This window comes from Bacillus rossius, chromosome 17 (assembly GCF_032445375.1).
Source record: "Bacillus rossius redtenbacheri isolate Brsri chromosome 17, Brsri_v3, whole genome shotgun sequence".
Lineage (NCBI taxonomy): Eukaryota > Metazoa > Arthropoda > Insecta > Phasmatodea > Bacillidae > Bacillus > Bacillus rossius.
Genome location: NC_086344.1, coordinates 24,282,182 through 24,301,396, shown reverse-complemented (window position 1 = coordinate 24,301,396; position 19,215 = coordinate 24,282,182). Strand labels below are relative to the sequence as shown.

Genomic DNA, 19,215 nt, shown 5'->3' with positions numbered 1-19,215 from the left:
AGTTTCTCCTTTGAGCCAAAGGTGAGTGTGAGGTTAACCAAGAATAGGAGTAAGACAGAGGTAGTTTGTGGTGGAATGCAGGGGGCTGAGGGTAGGTTAGATCAAGAAGTGGTAGGTCGAATTCAAGAAATTATCGAGGAGTTTGGAGATGTGATCACTGATAAAGTAGGAAAGTGTGAAATAGATCCTTACTGTATTAAGCTAACGGATAACAAAGCAGTGAAGTGTGTACCATACCAGTGCCCCCCACCGAAGATGAAAGCCTTTAGACAGATAATACAGGATTTAATGGAGAAAGGAATTATTTGTGCGTCAAAATCTGTGTATGCGTCACCGGCCTTTTTGGTAAAGAAAAAAAAGGCAGGGGAATATCGTTTAGTCCTGGACTATCGCCTTTTGAATGAAAAAATTAGGCTAGATCCTTTCCCTTTACCTAAGATTGAGGTGTTATTCCAATATTTAGGCAAGGCCAAATATTTCACTATTTTGGATCTGAACGCGGCCTTTCACCAATGTGTGCTCGACCCTGAGAGCCAGCCGTATACTAGTTTTGTGACACCCTGGGGCCAATATGAGTGGAGAAGAGTACCTTTTGGTGTGAACTTTGGGGCGCAATGTTTATCCAGGATTTTAGGGAAAGTTTTACAAGAGTATCAATACAAGTTCTTACTTAGCTTTTTAGACGACATCTGTGTGTTTTCCGATTCCTTGGAAGAACATTTTCAGCATTTACGGAAAGTGCTGGAGAAACTACGAGAAGCTGGGTTTACGGTAAACCCGGAGAAGGTGTGTTGGGTAAAAAGGAAAATCAGTTTTTTAGGATTTATTGTGGGGGATGGATGCTTAGAGATGGATCCTGCGAAAATAGCTCCGATTGTTAATTATGGCCCACCTAAAAATCTGAAAGGGGTTATGCGCTTTTTGGGGATGCTGGGTTTTTTTAGCAGGTTCATACCCGATTATGCCACCTTGTGCGCCCCTTTAAATGAACTAAAAAGGAAGGGAGTAGCCTTTGTTTGGGGTGAAGCTCAGAATAAAGCTTTCCAGGAGTTAAAACGCGCCATTTCAAGCCCTCCGGTGTTGGCCCTTCCAAATTTTGATAAAAAATTTATTGTGCAAGTGGATGCGTCTAGTTTAGCCCTAGGGGCGGTTTTATTACAAGAAGGAGAGAGGGGTTTACAACCTGTTATGTTTGCTAGTAGGACGCTCAATAAACATGAAAAAGGTTATAGTGTATATGAGAAAGAGGCTCTCGCTTGCGTCTATGCCTTAGAAAGATTTGAGTGTTATTTAGAACACGATGAATTTGAACTACATACGGACAACCAGGCCCTAACTTGGCTCTTTACTCATCCTAAGCAGCTTGGGAAGATTGGGCGGTGGGTGATGAGATTAAGTCGTTTCAGATTTAAGATTCGTCACATCAAAGGGCAGGAAAATAAAGTGGCCGATGCTTTGTCGCGCATGTATAATCCCGAAGAGCATGTTGTAGAAAATGAGGACCAATCAGACGAGAGCGAATGTGAAGAGGAGGACGGGGTGGAAGTTAAAGAATATTTAAATGTTTTAGGAGACTTTCCCGAAAGTTCTATAGGTATAGAGGAATGGCAGGAGAGGGATTGTGCCGTCAGAAATATTCGTAGTAAAGTAGGGGAAAAGGGGTATGAAAATTTCCAACTTTTTAAAGGAATTCTATATTGGGTGAAAGATGGGGTAAAAAAGGTATATGTCCCTGAGGGTTTGACGAGTGTGCTTTTAAGATATTTTCATGATTCTTGTGTAGGAGCCCATGGTGGAAGTGAGAAAACAGAGGAAAGATTAAAGGGGAAGTTTTATTGGCCCACCCTAAAAAAGGATGTGGATGAGTATGTTAAGCAATGTCATTTGTGTCAAGTGTGTAAACAACCCCGCAATAGTAAGGTGGGAAAATACTCGGTGGAGAAGATCGAGAGACCGTGGGAAAGAGCATTTATTGATGTTTTTGGGCCCTTACCACGCACCATGCGAGGAAATAATTGTTTGTTAGTATTAGTAGACGGGTTTAGTAAGTTTTGTATAATGATGGCTTTGCGGGACACGAAGAGTGTGCAGGTGGTACGGGCATTGGTGGATAAAGTTTGGAGTTTGTATGGGGGTCCGGAGCTACTGGTTTCCGATAATGCCACTTATTTTATGAGTACCATGTTCCAACAAATGTGTTTCCGATGGGGGGTGAAACATATTACTACGAGCCCTTATTATCCCAAACCCAATTTAGTTGAGAGAGTAAACAAGAATATTAAGGTAGCCTTAAGCATTTTTCACCAAAAAGACCCCCGCCACTGGGATGATTCGGTGCCTTATCTGAACTTGGCGTTTAACAGTAGCAAACACAGTGGAACAGGTTTTACTCCTGGAGAAATTTTTTTGGGTCGAGAACTCTGTCACCCCCTATTAAATGTTTGGGGGATCAATCCGGAATGTTTAGAGGTACATAGTCCTAGACGACTGGAAAATATGTGGAATGAAGTTGCTATCAATTTGGACAAAGCTAGGAATAAGATCTGCTCGCAGTATAACAAAGATCGTATTCCTAATCCTTATCAGATAGGTGAAAAGGTTTTGTGCAGACAATATATACTTAGTAATAAAAAGGATTTTATTTCTGGGAAACTTCAGCACGCTTTTGCGGGGCCCTTTGAAATAACTAGATTTCTAGGTCCAGTCACGGTTTTGCTACGAGATGTTAAGAATGTGTATAAAGTAAAGAAGGCGCATGTTTCGCAGTTAAAAAAATATATTATTCCAGGTGGATAATGAGTTGGGTAGGTTAAGAGTGGAATGATTTTTTTTGTTATGGTATTTGATTTATTTTTAAGTACTGTCGGTTATAGCGGTTATTCTTTGTACCTTTGTTAATTGTTGGTGCTATCTGGTCAATACTTTGTTCCTTTGTTAGGTGACTTTGTGTAGTTTTCTCTCCTTTTTATCTTTATTCTTGTTTTTACTTGCTCTATTAATTGTACTTTAATTGTTACCTTTTATTGTTAGGCTATTCGGTCCTAGGATGATTACCGCTAAAACGATAATGGTTCGGATAAAACCTTTTCTATAATTGCTTCAATGTTTTTTTTTGAGCGGGGTGATTTGTAGCATGTCTGCTACAGCTCTGGCCTGGATGAGATTTATGTTGGCAGAAAAGGTAGATTTTTTATATTTTTTTTTAGCCTCCCTGGTAATAGAAGTTATTTTGATTTACGTTTGTTATTTTTGGTTTAACGTAAAAAATATATGAAACTGTAATTTTTATTTAGTCTTCTTAATTTGTTAATTTTAATGGACTTTAGTTATTATATTGGCCTGGAAGGTTCGAGAGCATCATCGATTGTATCGCTCCGCGGCGAACGCACGTGGCGGAAGAGCTGTGTGTCTGACGTCAGCGGACATATGGAGTGGGTGTGACGTCAGGGGACGAGTGATCGGGAGTCGGCCTGTGGGCCTAGCCGGCGGCGGACGTGTCGGAAATAAAGCGGGTTGGCCGTGGTGATGCTTGCACTACGAAGCGATTATGAACGGCTTGCCCTTTAAAAAAGGTTGGGGAAGCCGTATACGTAGGACGTGAGTGAGCGGTGAAGAGGTTCGTGAATATCGCGAGCATGTTTTAAGGAGGAAATACGTGCGTCGACGACACCTCCGAACCAGCATGACGGGAACTCGTCGCAGCAGAAAATCGCAACTACGGCAACGTCTAATGGTGATGGTTCGCCATCATTTTACGCTCGTGAGTAAGTGAGTGTACCAGGTGACCGGACTTCTCGACGTGGAACGCAAGTAAGTGCCAGCCATGCCACCGCCCCATTGACCTTTTTTAGTCGCAGCAAGAAATGATAAAGCGTGGATTTTACAAATTTAATTAACTTACTACGCAATCTGATTGTTCTGCAGTTGGTTACATTCCGCGTGCCCAAAAAACTATACTCGACAGACGTAGAAGTGAAAAGACCGTCAGCGTTAGACAATGACTTAAACTGTGAAAGGCCTTTTGTTTTAAGCCAAAATTTTGGAACTAGATAAATTTTTAAGATATTTATTGGGATGTTAATATGTGTTAATATGTTGTTACATTACGCTTATAAGATGCAAAAGTTTATCCTTTTATATTTATAGTTGTACTATGCCTGGCGCGTCAGAGGTTGTTTTAATATGTTATATATATATATATCTATAGTTAATATTTTTTTTTGGGGTAATTATATTAATTCTTCGGAGCTCCGAAATATAAGATCAGAGTATACCTTTGGTAGTAATTGATGAAGTATTTTGTGTATAGTTTAATAAATTTTTTTTAAATATAATACTGGATGTATTGGAAGTGGTTTGCGCCGATTTGTGAGAAATCCTTTTATGATATACTTATCTAATTATTAAATGGTGCCATATAAATTTCTCATTTTTTTTATAACTTGCTGCCCCCTCTGACTGTTCATAATCTTACTAGTAGTGTTGTTGTGTCTGCTATCTGTTTGGATTCAAATATTTCTTTTTGGGGTTTTCTTGCGCTCGCGGTACGACTCATTAGAGCCTTTTTACGGTGTCGCGAGGAGCGGGAGTTGTACGTTTTGGCTAGGGTCTGGGCCAAAACGTTACAAAATATACTTTTGAGTTACATCTGTTTCATCATTGATATTTGCATCATGTAAGCTGCTAATGTATCCCATGATGTTAGATGGACTGTGACTACCAATTGATTTGCTGTTCAAACAATGATGATTACTTATTTAAATGCCCATTTCAACAGAGTGTCCGTGTTTTGTGGTGGTGTAGTTTATGGTTATTGACCTTTGTTTAATTTTTCCTACTTCTGGTGCATGCTACGAAAAGAATACAAATAATAGTTTGTTTTCACCTTTGAAATGACAATTTATGACATGTTTTGAATTGTTTACGCAATTTTTTCTTTAATGTTTAGCAATACAGTACCGAAAAAAACTTTGAATACTTGTTGATGTTTAAAACATTGCTTGTTTAAAACATTGCTTGTTGTTCATGTTTTTGATTATGAAGTTCCATTAAACATCAAAAAAGGATATATTTTTATTTTTATAAAATGTTTATAAAATTATTTTTGCATATTACTGAACAAATATGATTTTCAAATGTTCCATGACACTCATTTCTCCAAGACAGTGCAATTTTGAGATGATGCATAGTTTCAATATAATCATATCTAACTTTACTGAACAAATAACATATATCTATGATTAGGTATTTCTATGTCTGAAAAAATGTTCTAAGGTCGTAATGTAAAAACATGAGTAAATAGCAAATAGTTGCAATATTAAAAAAAGTAAATTTTTTTCCCAAACTTATTTATTAAATTATGGCACAAACATCATGCATTGAATTAAAAATTTGAAAGAAATAGGTATTTGTCATTAGAGTTAAGTTTTGATTGAAAATTATGATTAGTTTCACGAATCTAATCGCATTTCCGTGGTTTGAGGTTTATTGATTTGAATTTTGGTGTTATTACTGATGAGATTTTCGCAGTTGTATCGGTCAACTGATCTGGTCACCACCACACCTTTGAATATATAAACTGTATAGAAGTCGCGAGTGGATAGGATTTACTCTACGTTTTTCAGAAGCGTTTGATGAGCAGCTCGGGAACTCCACCGCTGCAGTGCGCTGCCGTAACGCCCCGTATCGTCTTAGTTGTTATTTGCACGTTAGAGCGCGGCACCTGTCGCCCGCTGTCATTCCCCCGCACCCCCAACCCCTCCCCCCACCCATCATTCACTGCAGCTCAAGGTCGTTCAACGGGAGGGTGGGGAAGGGGTGTTCGAAGAGTTCGACACTTGTCCGCCGGGGACCACCGCAAGTCGATGGCCTAGAGATGGTGGCGATTGTGGCGGTGAATCAACCAACTACCTCGAAACCGTATTGGAAATTTTAACCTGGGCTGGCGACTTCTATACGGTATGTGTATTCAAAGGCCGCGCGGGCAGGGGGACTCACGCGGCACAGCGCGTCGGCGAGGATCATCCGGCCCTCTGCGTCCGTGTTGACGACGCGCACACGCGCCCCGCTGCGAGCCGTGAGGATCTCGTCAGCCACGTAGCCCTCCACCCCCACGCTGTTGCGCACCAAGGGCAGGGCCCCCACCACCTTCACCCCTTCCGGCTTCAGCAGCGAAACCACCTGCGAGGGCAACCGTGACGGCCACAGTTTCAAAAATAAGAATTAACTCAAAATATAAACTAATTAAAAATAAATATAATAGCTATTACAAGAAAATAAAGACTGTAAACACACTGTTTACAGTAAGTTTTTCAAACAAAAAAAAACATGTATTCCGTAAATTTAGACATGCTTATTTACAAATCATAATTTTGTAAAAGTGCGTCATGCATCAGTCGGGGCGATGGAAGACTGCCATATCGGAAGACTACCATAATGGCAGCAGTATTCCGCCTGGCCTCTTCGGAAAAAGGCGGGAAAAGTAACACAACGGAAATGTCTGCCAAGAGTCCGAAGGACGAGACGGAACTCTGCCGTATTTTCTCACACCCTCCGTGGAATGAGTGCAGCAGCATTGTCCTCGTAGTGTATAGGATACTCGGTAGGTAGCGCTGTCAACCTTCTAGCTGTTTCTCAAGTTAACTTTAAAAGCTTACAGATAGCGCTTCAGACGGTGATTGTTGAAATAACAAATCATATCCAGATTGTGGACGAGAAGAAAGAAATTTTTCCAAAACGACGATTAAAAAAAAAAAACATGTGGCAGTTTTCTGCCAAAATTTCTTATACATTCTACATAATGAGGAAAATGGCCTTACTCGTAAAATCGTAATGTAACTAGCTTCATAGAATTAACATTTTTGCACAATGAATTTGAAGATAATGTAGATCATTATTTAATGAATGCAAATCCAACGCAAATATTCAAGGTTTTTCTTATGTAATGTTTTTTTTATCATTGGGGTGATAGAACTCAAAAAACTCAGATATAAAGGTTTTTAAATATCCATATTAAATTATTTAAAATCTAAAAAATGAATTTTTAAGATGCTGAAATGCGAGGAAAATATTTTTGTGTATGTAGTTTGTTGGCACAGGGCAAACAGCACAGTCGGTCTAGGGGAGACATAGGCTCGTACATGGAATGTTGGGGGACTTTGCACAGGCTTGCAGTCTTTCAAAAATAAACTCTGCTAAAATTTAAGTAATTTTTCTATTATGAAATAAAAAAATATTTCTATGCGTAGCATATTATTCTGTTTCTTTAAACTGCCGGATCAAATTGAAATTCGGTTTCTTGTGCCTTACGACACTTATAAACGAAATATGACACATACATTAAAAAATAGGTACGATATAAGCACATAGAATAACAACCAAAACACATTAACACAAGTTACACTGATACATATCAATAACTTTACGACAAAAGACAAAACACGTAACAACACAACACACTGTTAAATAAAGATTGATAAAGTTCATATTAACTAATTGGTTATAATTGACTTTGGTTTTCACATAAATCTTAAACTTCCAGTATGGCAGTCTTCCAGAATGGTAGTCTTCCAGTATGGCAGTCTTCCGTCACCCTTCCTCCCCCGTCAAAACAGGAGTAAAAGTACCATATTTTTATTTTTACAGATCGCGGCTATAAGTATACAGTGCTGCTTCCTAAAACCCATTTTTGCAAACATTTGTTTCTATTAGTGTTCTATCTGTTGAGTTGATTTATGACGAACTACAGAAAGTAACCGTCAGAAGCGCTATCTGTAGCCTTTTAAGTTAACCTAAGAAACAGCTAGGGGGTTAACAGTGCTATCTAGCGACGTATTCTATACACTACTTCGAGAGCAAAGCAGCTGTACTCATTCCATGGAGTGTATAAGGAAATATGGTAGAATTTCGCCTTGTCCTTTGAACTTATGGCAGATTTCCGTTATGGTACTTTTCCGCCTTTTTCGAAGAGGCCAGGCGGAATACTTCCATTATGGTAGTCTTCCGATGTGGCAAGTTTCCGCGCCCCCCATCAGTCAAAATGACACTGTTCTGGAGAAATTACTATCATAGAACATTCAAGCGTCATATTAGTTTTAATAGACAGATTTCGTAAAATATAAAAGCAATAACACTAAAATCTCCCGTTTTAAAAATAAAACTGTCATACAAAAAACAAACATAAAATCTTGTCTCTAGTAATGAGACACATTCCGGTGTTACTGCAAGGGATCGTCCATTAATCATATGAGGCTCGAAAAGGGGGGGGGGGGGGATATGAAATATCACAAGGGGGAGGGGGGAGGGGTTGTAGAGAGATATCACGTGTATTTATTTTTTCGCGCAATTTCTATGGGGGGGGGGGGGGGGGTCGGTCGGTCGGCTTTATGGTTGATTGTTAGTGGGCGCCACCACGTGGTACGGCACGTGGACCCGGTGAGACTCCTAACTCAGGGTGTGACATCGCCCATGTGAGACGTGATATCCCCCCCTTGAAAACATCTAGCACTATTTCCTGCCCGCTCTCAGCGTCGGGGACGCTTTTACCTACGAAGTGGGCTCTCAGGTGTCCCACACGCCGTCACACTCCACGTGGTCACACAGATTGAAAATAAAAGAATAATACGTTAAATTCACACACCTGATTTATTTCGCTAATTCAGCTCACACACGTACACGGTTGAAACTGTACAAAACGCCCGCGGCACGAATCGGTTTAGGAGTAATGTGCCACCACGTGGTCACATTTTAAATTACGTAGTACGAGGAAAAAGACCGAGACTGGCCGGAAACTAATTAATGAAACAGTCCCCCAACCGAGAGTAGCTCCGAGGACTAAAAGAAAGTGATTGAAACGAAATTAAAGTAAACAGAATTACTTGGCAGAGAAAACAAGCGGTGAGGTCCCCGGAGTGCTGATGCGTCTGCTCTCAGTCGTTGATGGCGGAAGACTCGGGCTGAGGTCATGGCTCGCTCGACTAACATGGCGTCCTCCCACCGAAACAATTGCCGTTACAAGATATTTGCGAATTCAGGCCACGGGAAACTAAATTAACATGACAAGAATGCATTAAAAATTATGTGACAATTTATGAATAAAGAGAAAAGTTTGTACAAATTATAATTATTAAGATTTAAATTTAATTATTGTCTGGCTTCGGGTTTCCTCGGGAATGTCCGGAAACGCTATGATATTTTAATACATTAGTTAAAAATAGAAGTACATAAAACCCTCCCGGCCGATCTGCCGTCACGTTGCACTTAGGGAATATAAAAACCAACGACACAATTATATATACTTATATTTTTTGGTGTGCGGCGCACTGGCTTGACAGCGCCCTCTTGCCGGGCGAACACACACGCACGCACACGTACGCACGGGTAGGCAGGAGGTTTGAATGGAGGGTGGATGGTGTTTGGGCGGTGGCATATCGGACTTAAAAGGGCCGCAGGCCCGGACGATGTCAATCCTTTACTTTATTATTTTTATGCCAGTGAGAATAAACCTGCAACCTTAATGTGTGTCTGGACATTTTCATCACTGTGCTTAATTTTCCAGAATTAAATTAGATTATACCTATATTTAAAGATAATATTCTGAAATTTTTAAAAATATTTTATACCAATAAAATACACGTGATTTATTGGGGAGGGGGGGGGGGTTAAGTTTAAAACCTCACCACAAATCACTAGGGGGGAGGGGGGGGTTAAAAAATTTGCTAAAAAAACATCACGTGATTAATGGACGACCACCAAGCCTCATGCCTGGTGTGCGAGGGGGGGGGGAAGGGAGGAGAGACGGGGGGGGGGGGGGGGGGGGGCGGGCGGGGCACGGACCTTCATGAAGCCGGCGACTGCGGCCGCGCCGCACTTGTCGCGGGACATCCCCACCATGCCGCCCCCCGTCTTGACGTCGGCCCCGCCCGTGTCGTAGGTCACGCCCTTGCCGACCAGGAGCAGAGTCCGCCCCACGGGGCCCTCCGGCTCGTAGGTGAGGTACAGGACCCGGCCCTTGTAGCGCTCCACCCCTGCCGGGCAGAGAGCAACGTCGCAAACCTACCCTTACTCCTTACCCTAGACCAGGGGTCTTCAGTTTGTTGTCTGAAATTGTGTATTAATTTCATTAAAAATAACTAACATAAAACAATAAAGTCAGCATATGTGTATCACAATTTATTGCAAGTTAAATCCATAACATTGTGTACCACACCTCAAATTAAGCGAACAACAAGCAAGCAAACAAACAAAAATTAAATAGTAATGAAATTAATGGTTTCTAATTGACCACAAGTTACACCGCGCTAGAAATACCAGGGAGCATCTTGCTTTATCATCCCGCCTCACCAACATGCATACACCCCTGACCAGACAAGCGCCTTCATTGGAACATTCCAGACTTCCTAATCCTCAACAAAAAAATACCACGGACCAGTACCATGTTGATGTTCCAATTTCTCCAATTTTTTTTTTTTAAAGAGACACAACACGTATTTTGTCTGTATTTACATTGAATTTTAAGACTATTAAAAAAAGGACATAAAATCAAAATAATTTTATTCACAAATTCAAACTAAAATTTTAAAAATAACGGCTACTTAGTAAAAAAAAATTAGAATGTAAAAATAATATTGTAGTCATTAGTAGTGCTCTACAGATAAAACAAGGCTGTGACCTGCCCCATAGAATAAAATTTTCGGGAGCCACGACCAACATCCATACCATTCTCTTTGTGCAATTATCAGTAACCTGCAGTGCTAAGACCCGGGTCCACTTCAGGCCAGCACACTTTCGTCCATAGGAAATCTGTGAGTTCTCACTACCTTACGCATTCAACCACACGCTTATCTCCTGCAAGCGGATTCAGTGCTGCTATCTACACACTGACGAAGGTACTACGTTATTTAAATTAATTAATTATTAAAATAAAAAAAAAAGCAGCTGGGCGAGCGGTGGATGGTGTAATGTTAGGAGCGAGCGCGCAGGTTGAGGGCGTGCCTTGTGATTGGGCCGTTGGATTTTGTTCACATTTTTTTTGTGCCGTGGCAAAGCAGCGAGTTTTAGAGCCGTAAAATCCTACGAAAAGAGCTGCATACGGCATGTGAGCCGCAGTCTGCCAACCCCTGCCCTAGACCACTGATGGACAGCTTCGCTCTTTTTCAAGTGCCAGATATCATTCTTCAAACCAATCTGTGGACCAGAAACACATTAAAAAAAAAAATTACATTTCGAACACCATTTTTTTTTAAATGTTGTATTATTATGTAGGGTAACCAATAAATACAGTACTTGGCATTTCACGAAGAAACAAAAAATTATTATTTTAAACATAGTAATATACAAGGTGGTCGAGTGGTTATATCACTCCTTGAAGGCGACCAGGGTTCGATTCCCAGCGGGGTCAAATCACGAGTGGGGAAACTTGGCGGGCGTTGTCGTGGCCTGCCGGGGCACTTCCGCTTACCCCACAAATTCAATTCCGTTGCTGCTCCATACGTACAACACCTCACCTCACCTCACCTCACCTCACACACCCTTCAGGCTGCCCTGAATGACAGGTCTGAATCTCGGGTAGGTCAGCTGGCGCCTGTGACACTCCATCCATGTAGACCCTACCTCAGGTGGGAAGCTACATTTTCACTAACGAAAAATTATAAAGAAAAACTTAAAAAACTTGTTACATATATATACATAGTTATACATACATATTGTTACATATATATACATACATATTGTTACATATATATACATACATATAGTTACATATATACATACATATACATATTGTTACATATATACATACATATACATATTGTTACATATATATACATACATATAAATATTGTTACATATATATACATACATATAAATATTGTTACATATATATACATATATATATACATATACACACACACATATATATTGTTACGAACGCGAGAGACCAGACCGCGATGCCAGGTTCGGAGCTGGCTGGCAGCCCGGCACGGCCACGTAGGGTCCACTGACGTGAGGCATGCCACATGCGCCTGGCCGGATTACAAGGGTCGTTGCTACCCCCCTCCCCCGTATGCTCCCTGCGCATCGTCCTGCCTCGGTGCCGTTATCATCAGCCTAGTTGAAAATACTATAGGCTCTGAATCGTTAACGTGTCACTTGTACCCTTTTTAGACCACTGTTAATTACTGCCTCCTGAACCTCCACTTAGTTGAAGTGCTACACGCACTGCCAATAGACTGCATCACTTAACGCCACTTTAGTCCGGGGCTTCCTCAACCTCTGCACAGGTGTGGCGGATGAGAGATGCCGGATGAAGGAAAGGGTGCAAGTTAATTGTCACTTGTGTTATCTCTGCTTCTCTTCTCTGTGACCGCTGGGGAGGGCAACCATTCCCCTCCTACTTCACCTCCCCAAAGACCGCGCACATCACCACACTCTCTGCTTTGTGGAACAGGAGCTGCTTTTAAACTACAATCATAAAACACCCTATTTTTTTTAATTCTAACTGCAGCTTGGTGTTTCAAAAGAGACCATGTAAATCACTCTACTGATGAAAGTGGCACTAGAAATGGGTCTAGTAAATATGGAATCAATTTGATGATTTAAATAATTTCCACGTGATACGTACATACTTGAATTGCGATTTCCAATCCATAGCGCGTGTTTTTTTTTCTTCAACTCACAATCAAAAAATTGGTTGTCTGTAAAGTCGTTTTATGGACGATAGTTTAATGAGACGTCATAACAAAACATTGATGAAGTGATTGCATACTTTTATGAATAAAATTGAATCATTTTTATTTTTTATTGAATTATCACTATTTTGTATGGATACAAAGGAGTGAAATGAAATCTACAATTTAATTGATACATTTACTTTTATTTGCACTCATTAATTCAAATATGTTTAATACTTAAATGAAGAGATTATTTTAACTGTAACTTTTATACATGTTTGCTATTTAACTTCTTCCAATCTGTGTTATTCTGTTAAGGATAGGACGATGATAGGAAAAGTAGGAAACGAATAAGAGTGTTTCAAGTTTAATGTGCCTCGAAAAAGTCAAATCGATGGTTGTTCCAATCGAGTGGAAGAGAGATAGATGCGGCGCAAGCGTACAATGAGCGTAACGGGACACATCTTCACGGGACACAACGCAACGGGACAATGTGCATAACGGGACACTTTTTCCTGCATGCAGCTGGTGTTCATCGATTTATTAGACGTCAAGTCAAAAAGTTTAGAAGTCACATTATATCCAGAGTCGCGTTATTTTCGGGTAAATACGGGTGTCACGTACGTGCAGATCCATCGCTCTGGGATGGGCGGGATGTGGCTAGTTTCTATGGGTACGTGGATGCAAAAAGAGCGAGGAGGGGGCTGGAACTGTCCTCCAGCTGACGGAGGCGAGACTGACCTCTGGCCGCGCGGTCCACCGCGGAGAACAGGGGGTACTCCCTGGCCAGGACCCCCGGGTCGGACACCATCTCCACCCCCACCGCTGTGTCCCTGAAGACGTCCTCCACGTACCGCTGCACGTTCGCGGGGCACATACGCTCCGGGTCCGCCGTCCCGATGTCCCGGGCCACAGTCCTGGGGACACGGGTCATCGTGCAGGGGCGTAGCCAGGGGAGGGGGTTTAGGGGTTTAAACCCCCCTCCCCCCCCCTAGCAACAAATCTTTAATTAATTTCTTATTCATCACTCAAACAAATTTCATATTAAAATTAATAAAATTTTTACCAATACAATCTTTAAATTTAAGTACCGAAAACTGCTAAAATAGCACTGTTTTACACCTTAAATTCCAAATTTTCCCCCCCAACCATCCGCTTTAATACGGGGGGGGGGGGGGGGGGGGCATGGTTCTTAACACCCCCCCATTCACAAATCCTGGCTACGCCACTGTACATCGTGCGTCCACAGCCGTGGCTAGCAACTTCCTAGGCTTAGCAAGAAAAGAGCACTCTAAAAAAAACACTTCATAAAATCTGGTACGTGTCTGCGAGCATTAAAAAAAATATCAAAATGATTTCACATAAAATAATTTTTTAAATAATTTGCTACAGCAAGTGGGACTCATTAAAAATTTTTTTTTTTTCATGAAAAGAGTATATTTAAAGATAAATTTGTATTTGCTTTCTACGACATCGTACATAATTGCTTTGTATATGTCCTAAATAATCTGTGATTGTGGTTAAAAAATTAATAAAAACACTGTAATTTTATGTACATGTATATGTATCAGTTTGATAACACAATAATTATCAAACTTAAAATTTTACTGATTTAAGAAAATGCATTGTCAGGTTTCATAGTTTCTTGTATTTAACAACTCTCTATTACTGTTATACACACAACACTCACACAAATATACATACACATGCATATATGTGTCTATATATATAGACACACACATTATATATCAATTTTTTTTCCTCTTTATTTGACTGTTTTTGCATTAATTTTACAAAAATGCCTGTATAGTAAAAAAAAGTTTCTATTTTATGAATAGTTTCCTATTTATTCTATTTTAAATTTGTTTTGAATACAAATATGTACTTGGAATCTCAGAAGCCTAATTATAAACAAATTAAAATGATCTACAGTATAGGAAGGAAACAATTTTTTTTTTTAAATCCCACATTAAAAAAGTGGTAGGAGGTGGTTAAGTAACAAGTGATGTAACAAATGTCAATTTTTAGGTATTCGTGAATGCAAATGCAAATGTGAATACTCATTTTTAAAATCCTGGGGTGGTATGAATAATTGGCTTGACTGACGTTCACCTTAGCACCCCATGCTGGTACTACACATTTATCACTGTTTGCATCTTATTCTGGAATTGATTATTTATAATACTAATTCTAAATTACCTATTACCTAATGTTAAAGAAAAGGCTGATAAAATGTATACTTGCAAGGTTACCTTATTGAAAAGGCTCAATATTTTTTTAAAAAAAAAGAAAAAACTTTTCTAATAAAAATGCTAAGAAATGTATATTTTTTTGTCTTATTTAATATTTTTTTCACATTAAAAAATACAACATTCTTTCTGATATTCATACTGTACTTACAAAATATTTACACAAATTTTGCGAATGTCAAGAAATAATTGAATGAGAATATTCATTTCATTACTAGTCTGGGTTCGACTCCCGGCAGGGTTGAAACTGGATTTTGCGCAAGTGCGAAATGTGGTGGACGTTGCCGTGGCCTATGGTTTTCTCAAGGTTCTCCCGTTTCCCTCCACCAATTCATTCGGTAACTGCTCCATACTCATCTCATCTCACCTCACCTCACGCATTCTTCAGGCTGGACAGACAGGCCTGTCCCGCGGATAGGACAGCCGGCTCCTACGAGTGTAAGCCCCGTTCCATCCATGCAGACTCTGCCCCAGGCAGGAAACCTATGTCGATTTTCATTACAAAAAGCGTAAAGTTATAGTAATAGCCAATTGATTTCTCCGTAATATAATATGACTTCAAAAGCAATTTCTCTCTTTGTAAATTAAAAACCAAAATAATGCAATCAACTAAATCACATTTTCATACCATAATTTTTATTTTATTACTACTATTGCAATTCCAATGGATGATTCACTATAGATGCATTACGAATTGCCTTTTCTTGTTAAATTCATTCCAACTTTTAGCTGATGTTCGTGAAAATTCAGGCTAATAATAATAATTAATATTCTTGCCTAGAAGTTTCATAATCTGTTTCCAATGCACGGGAATGCACACAACTTTGTTTCTTAAGTCCCATTTTTGGAACATTTCTCCACAAATACCTGGAATAGGTTAAATTTAAAAAAATCAAACATGGCGTGTCAAGTTGAGTTCTAACATTGGCACTGCTGCTAAATGTCGGACACTCCCATCAGTAATCAAATTTATGTGTACAGAAAAAATTACTCTGCAAAATGATTGAAACTCCGATACAGTAACATGCTGACCCCTCAATTAAGTAATCTAAAAATTACACAGGTTTATAAGCCACTTAACTTTTAAAAAGTTTAAAATAAGTTTCAGGGATTTCATTGTTTTATTTTTGTTTTTAAGTACACGAGCGTGATTTATCAAACGAAATGCTGATACAATATTTCAGAAATGTTATTAAGTTTCTCTGTGTCCCTGATAAATAACTCACAGCAAATTTTTTTTAACTGAATGTCTAAACCCAAAATTTTGGCAGCCCTGTTATGGAGATATCAAGGACCAACCTTCCTTGCTCCAGCACAGATGCTATCCTCACGATGTCCTCCGCGCTTCTCGCACCCGGACTCCACACGCCGATGCGACTCACTTTCTGACTCTTCGCCGGCACGTCTTCACGCAGCTGCAGAGGCTGAGAGAAGCATCAAGCAACAAACACCATAACCACCATGTGAAGAGATATTAGTGGGGGACAAGATTATATGGTTTTGTTTTCAGGTCAATTAGGTTATTAAAACAGGACATTTCAGTGTAACTGTTTTTATTTTTATACATCGTCTTAAATAATATAAATAGTTTGTAATTCAACAAATATGAAACCAAAAATATTTCTTAATACTTATTTCACCAAAACAGTCTCATTTTGAGTGGCACATGATGCACTTATAGAATAAAATCATTGGTAATAAATTATAAGCATGTCTAGAACAACTGCTCAAGTAAAATAAAGTATGCAAATTTTTGTGTGTTTGTAAAATATGCAAACATAAATAATGCAAAAGAAAACATGATACTAATGAGAACCAAGATAAAACACCGTACCTAATATTAATTTTTTACAATCCTTTTAGTTTATACATTTTGGTATAAAATAAATTTTGAATAAATCACATACAATGAATTTGCTGTGATAAAATATATATATATTTTTTTTGTAATTTAAGATAAGTTTTTCAAATTACCGATAGATTTCATGGTTTTAAATATATTTTTTGTGCTATATGGTACTATGGTATATTAACTAGCATTTTGGTGTTATATGTTGAATTTACATTCTTTGCAATTCTATTTCAGTTTTATTATCGCAATTCACCATACAATCTTGTCCTTGGGTATTAGCGACCATGACAGAAAGTTACATACAGTGCATTCCAGCTAATGTGAACATTTTGTAAAGAACCTGTCACACTGTCAAACTTTCTCCTCCAACGACGCTGACTAATCATGCTGGAGGGTTACGACTTACGACAAAACCCAAAACTTCACTAGCGCATCAATGTTTGTTTAAAAAAATAGGATAACTTTAGTTTTCATTAAATATTTTTATACAAGATGGGTTATTAAATTTGTTGGTTGTTTAATGGAGATAGCAAATCACAAATGTGTCCAACAAAAATAAAAATGTTTTCCTCGCAACAAATTTCTAAAATGGAGGGGAACACATGGGAAATAAAATAGTTTATGGATGTCCAAAAATATTATTATGAATGTTCTCTCTAAAGTACTTCATCTAAAAAGTGAATGATGTGTCTATAACATAAAATTTAAGTTGAAAATGTTTTCAGGGATCAGTCCAATTTATAACTTTGATAGTGTGACAGGATAAAAAAACATGTTAGAAGTTATGTGAAAATTTATTTGATGTAGAAAATTGGTAGTCATAATTCATAAATATTACCTCTCAAACTTTGTCATGAAATATAGTTGGAGATAAAAATTTGACAGTGTAGCAGTGTCTTGTACAACTTAAGACTATAATTTCTGTCAAAAACTTTAACTTTAACAGAGTATATCATAAACCACATAGTACTGATAACTAGAGATGTTATTTTTCCAGAAAAGTATTTTTAGAAAAAAATTGTCCCTTAATTTACCGGAAAATTTTCTAAAGATTTAGAGTTTCACAGAAATAAATTTTATCAATGTTTTTATACAAAGAGAACCATTTAAAATATATATTTTGCCTTATCTTAATCATATAATGGCTCACATACCAACTGAAAGGAACAAAAAATTATTGTGTAAATAACTACCTACCAATATGCAGTAAAGAAACTGTATGAACATGTATCAACCTATCATAAATTATGTAAATCTATGCTGGTAATGTAAAAAAAAAAAGAAATTTTTTTCAGAAAATTAAGTAGCTATATGTTACTAGAAAATTTTCTGAATGTAAAATCTTCCCACTCACATCTCTACTGAAAACACAGTACGGAAATTACTTTTATCTTTTATTCTGGCTGAAAGAAAACACTTGGCAAGAATTCTTAATATACTTGTGATCAAACTTGTTGAGTTTTTAATTTTTTTATCATTACTTATTTTTAAGAGCTATTTATAAAATTTTAATTCCCCACCTCCTTTTCATTTGTTGTTCTGCCCAAAATATTTCCAACAGATATCCACTTATTGCAATACCATGGGTGTAAAACGGGATGCAAGTCTTCATAACTATCATCATTGTGCAAATGTTTACTCTCATAATATTACACTAAGTAAACATCTGTTGCAAAATTTGTGGCAGAAAAACATACACAAGGGAGGTATAGCGTTAAAATTTTAGAAACAGCCTTTAAATAAAAGTAATGTAAAAAAAAATTTGGCGTGTGTAACTCGGTACACGGGATAGAAGCGAAACTTCTTTGGTAATTCAAACCTCAACTCGTTAGTACTCTGTTTATATCTCTTTGGCGTCAGAAACGTTTCAAAACAATGTTTCACTAAAATGTAGCATTAAAATTCGGCCTTCAAATTGTAATTGAAATTTTACCCTATCACGCCCAAAAAAGTTTCACTTCAAAAAAATATCTAGTTACACAGCTAAAACAACACTAATACAACAATGTTTAACAATACTGATTCACATAAGTAAATAAAATAATACCTTCTTAAAAGAACATTTTTTTATGCGAATATGGCCCGTGGTGCGGTGCACAACAACAAACTCAAACCCCGTTGTGTTTCCCTCTGCCCAAATACTCCCTTACTAGATGCCAGCAAGTCAGGTGGCATCAATCTAGAAAAATACTGAGGGGGGGAGGGGGGAGAGCAAGAGAGAAAGAGAGAGAGAGAGAGGGAGAGAGAGAGAGGGAGAGAGAGGGAGGGAGAGAGAGGGAGAGAGAGTGAGGGAGAGAGAGGGAGAGAGGGAGAGAGAGTGAGGGAGAGAGAGTGAGGGAGAGAGAGGGAGAGAGAGGGAGAGAGAGGGAGAGAGAGGGAGAGAGAGTGAGGGAGAGAGAGGGAGAGAGAGGGAGAGAGAGGGAGAGAGAGGGAGAGAGAGGGAGAG

At 38.7% G+C, this 19,215-nt stretch overlaps 1 protein-coding gene across 2 annotated transcripts in view; it reads right to left on the bottom strand.

The window, feature by feature from the left end:
* LOC134541004 (putative aminopeptidase W07G4.4) overlaps window positions 1–19,215 on the bottom strand; it is a 423,451-nt gene that overhangs the window by 14,672 nt on the left and 389,564 nt on the right. For both annotated transcript variants that reach the window (XM_063384124.1, XM_063384123.1), the window contains exons 5-8: window positions 16,217–16,341; window positions 13,410–13,585; window positions 9,835–10,025; window positions 5,998–6,180 (exon numbers count right to left, since the gene is read on the bottom strand). In XM_063384124.1, coding sequence (XP_063240194.1) covers window positions 5,998–6,180; window positions 9,835–10,025; window positions 13,410–13,585; window positions 16,217–16,341 — 675 coding nt within the window. The remainder of the gene's footprint in view (window positions 1–5,997; window positions 6,181–9,834; window positions 10,026–13,409; window positions 13,586–16,216; window positions 16,342–19,215) is intronic.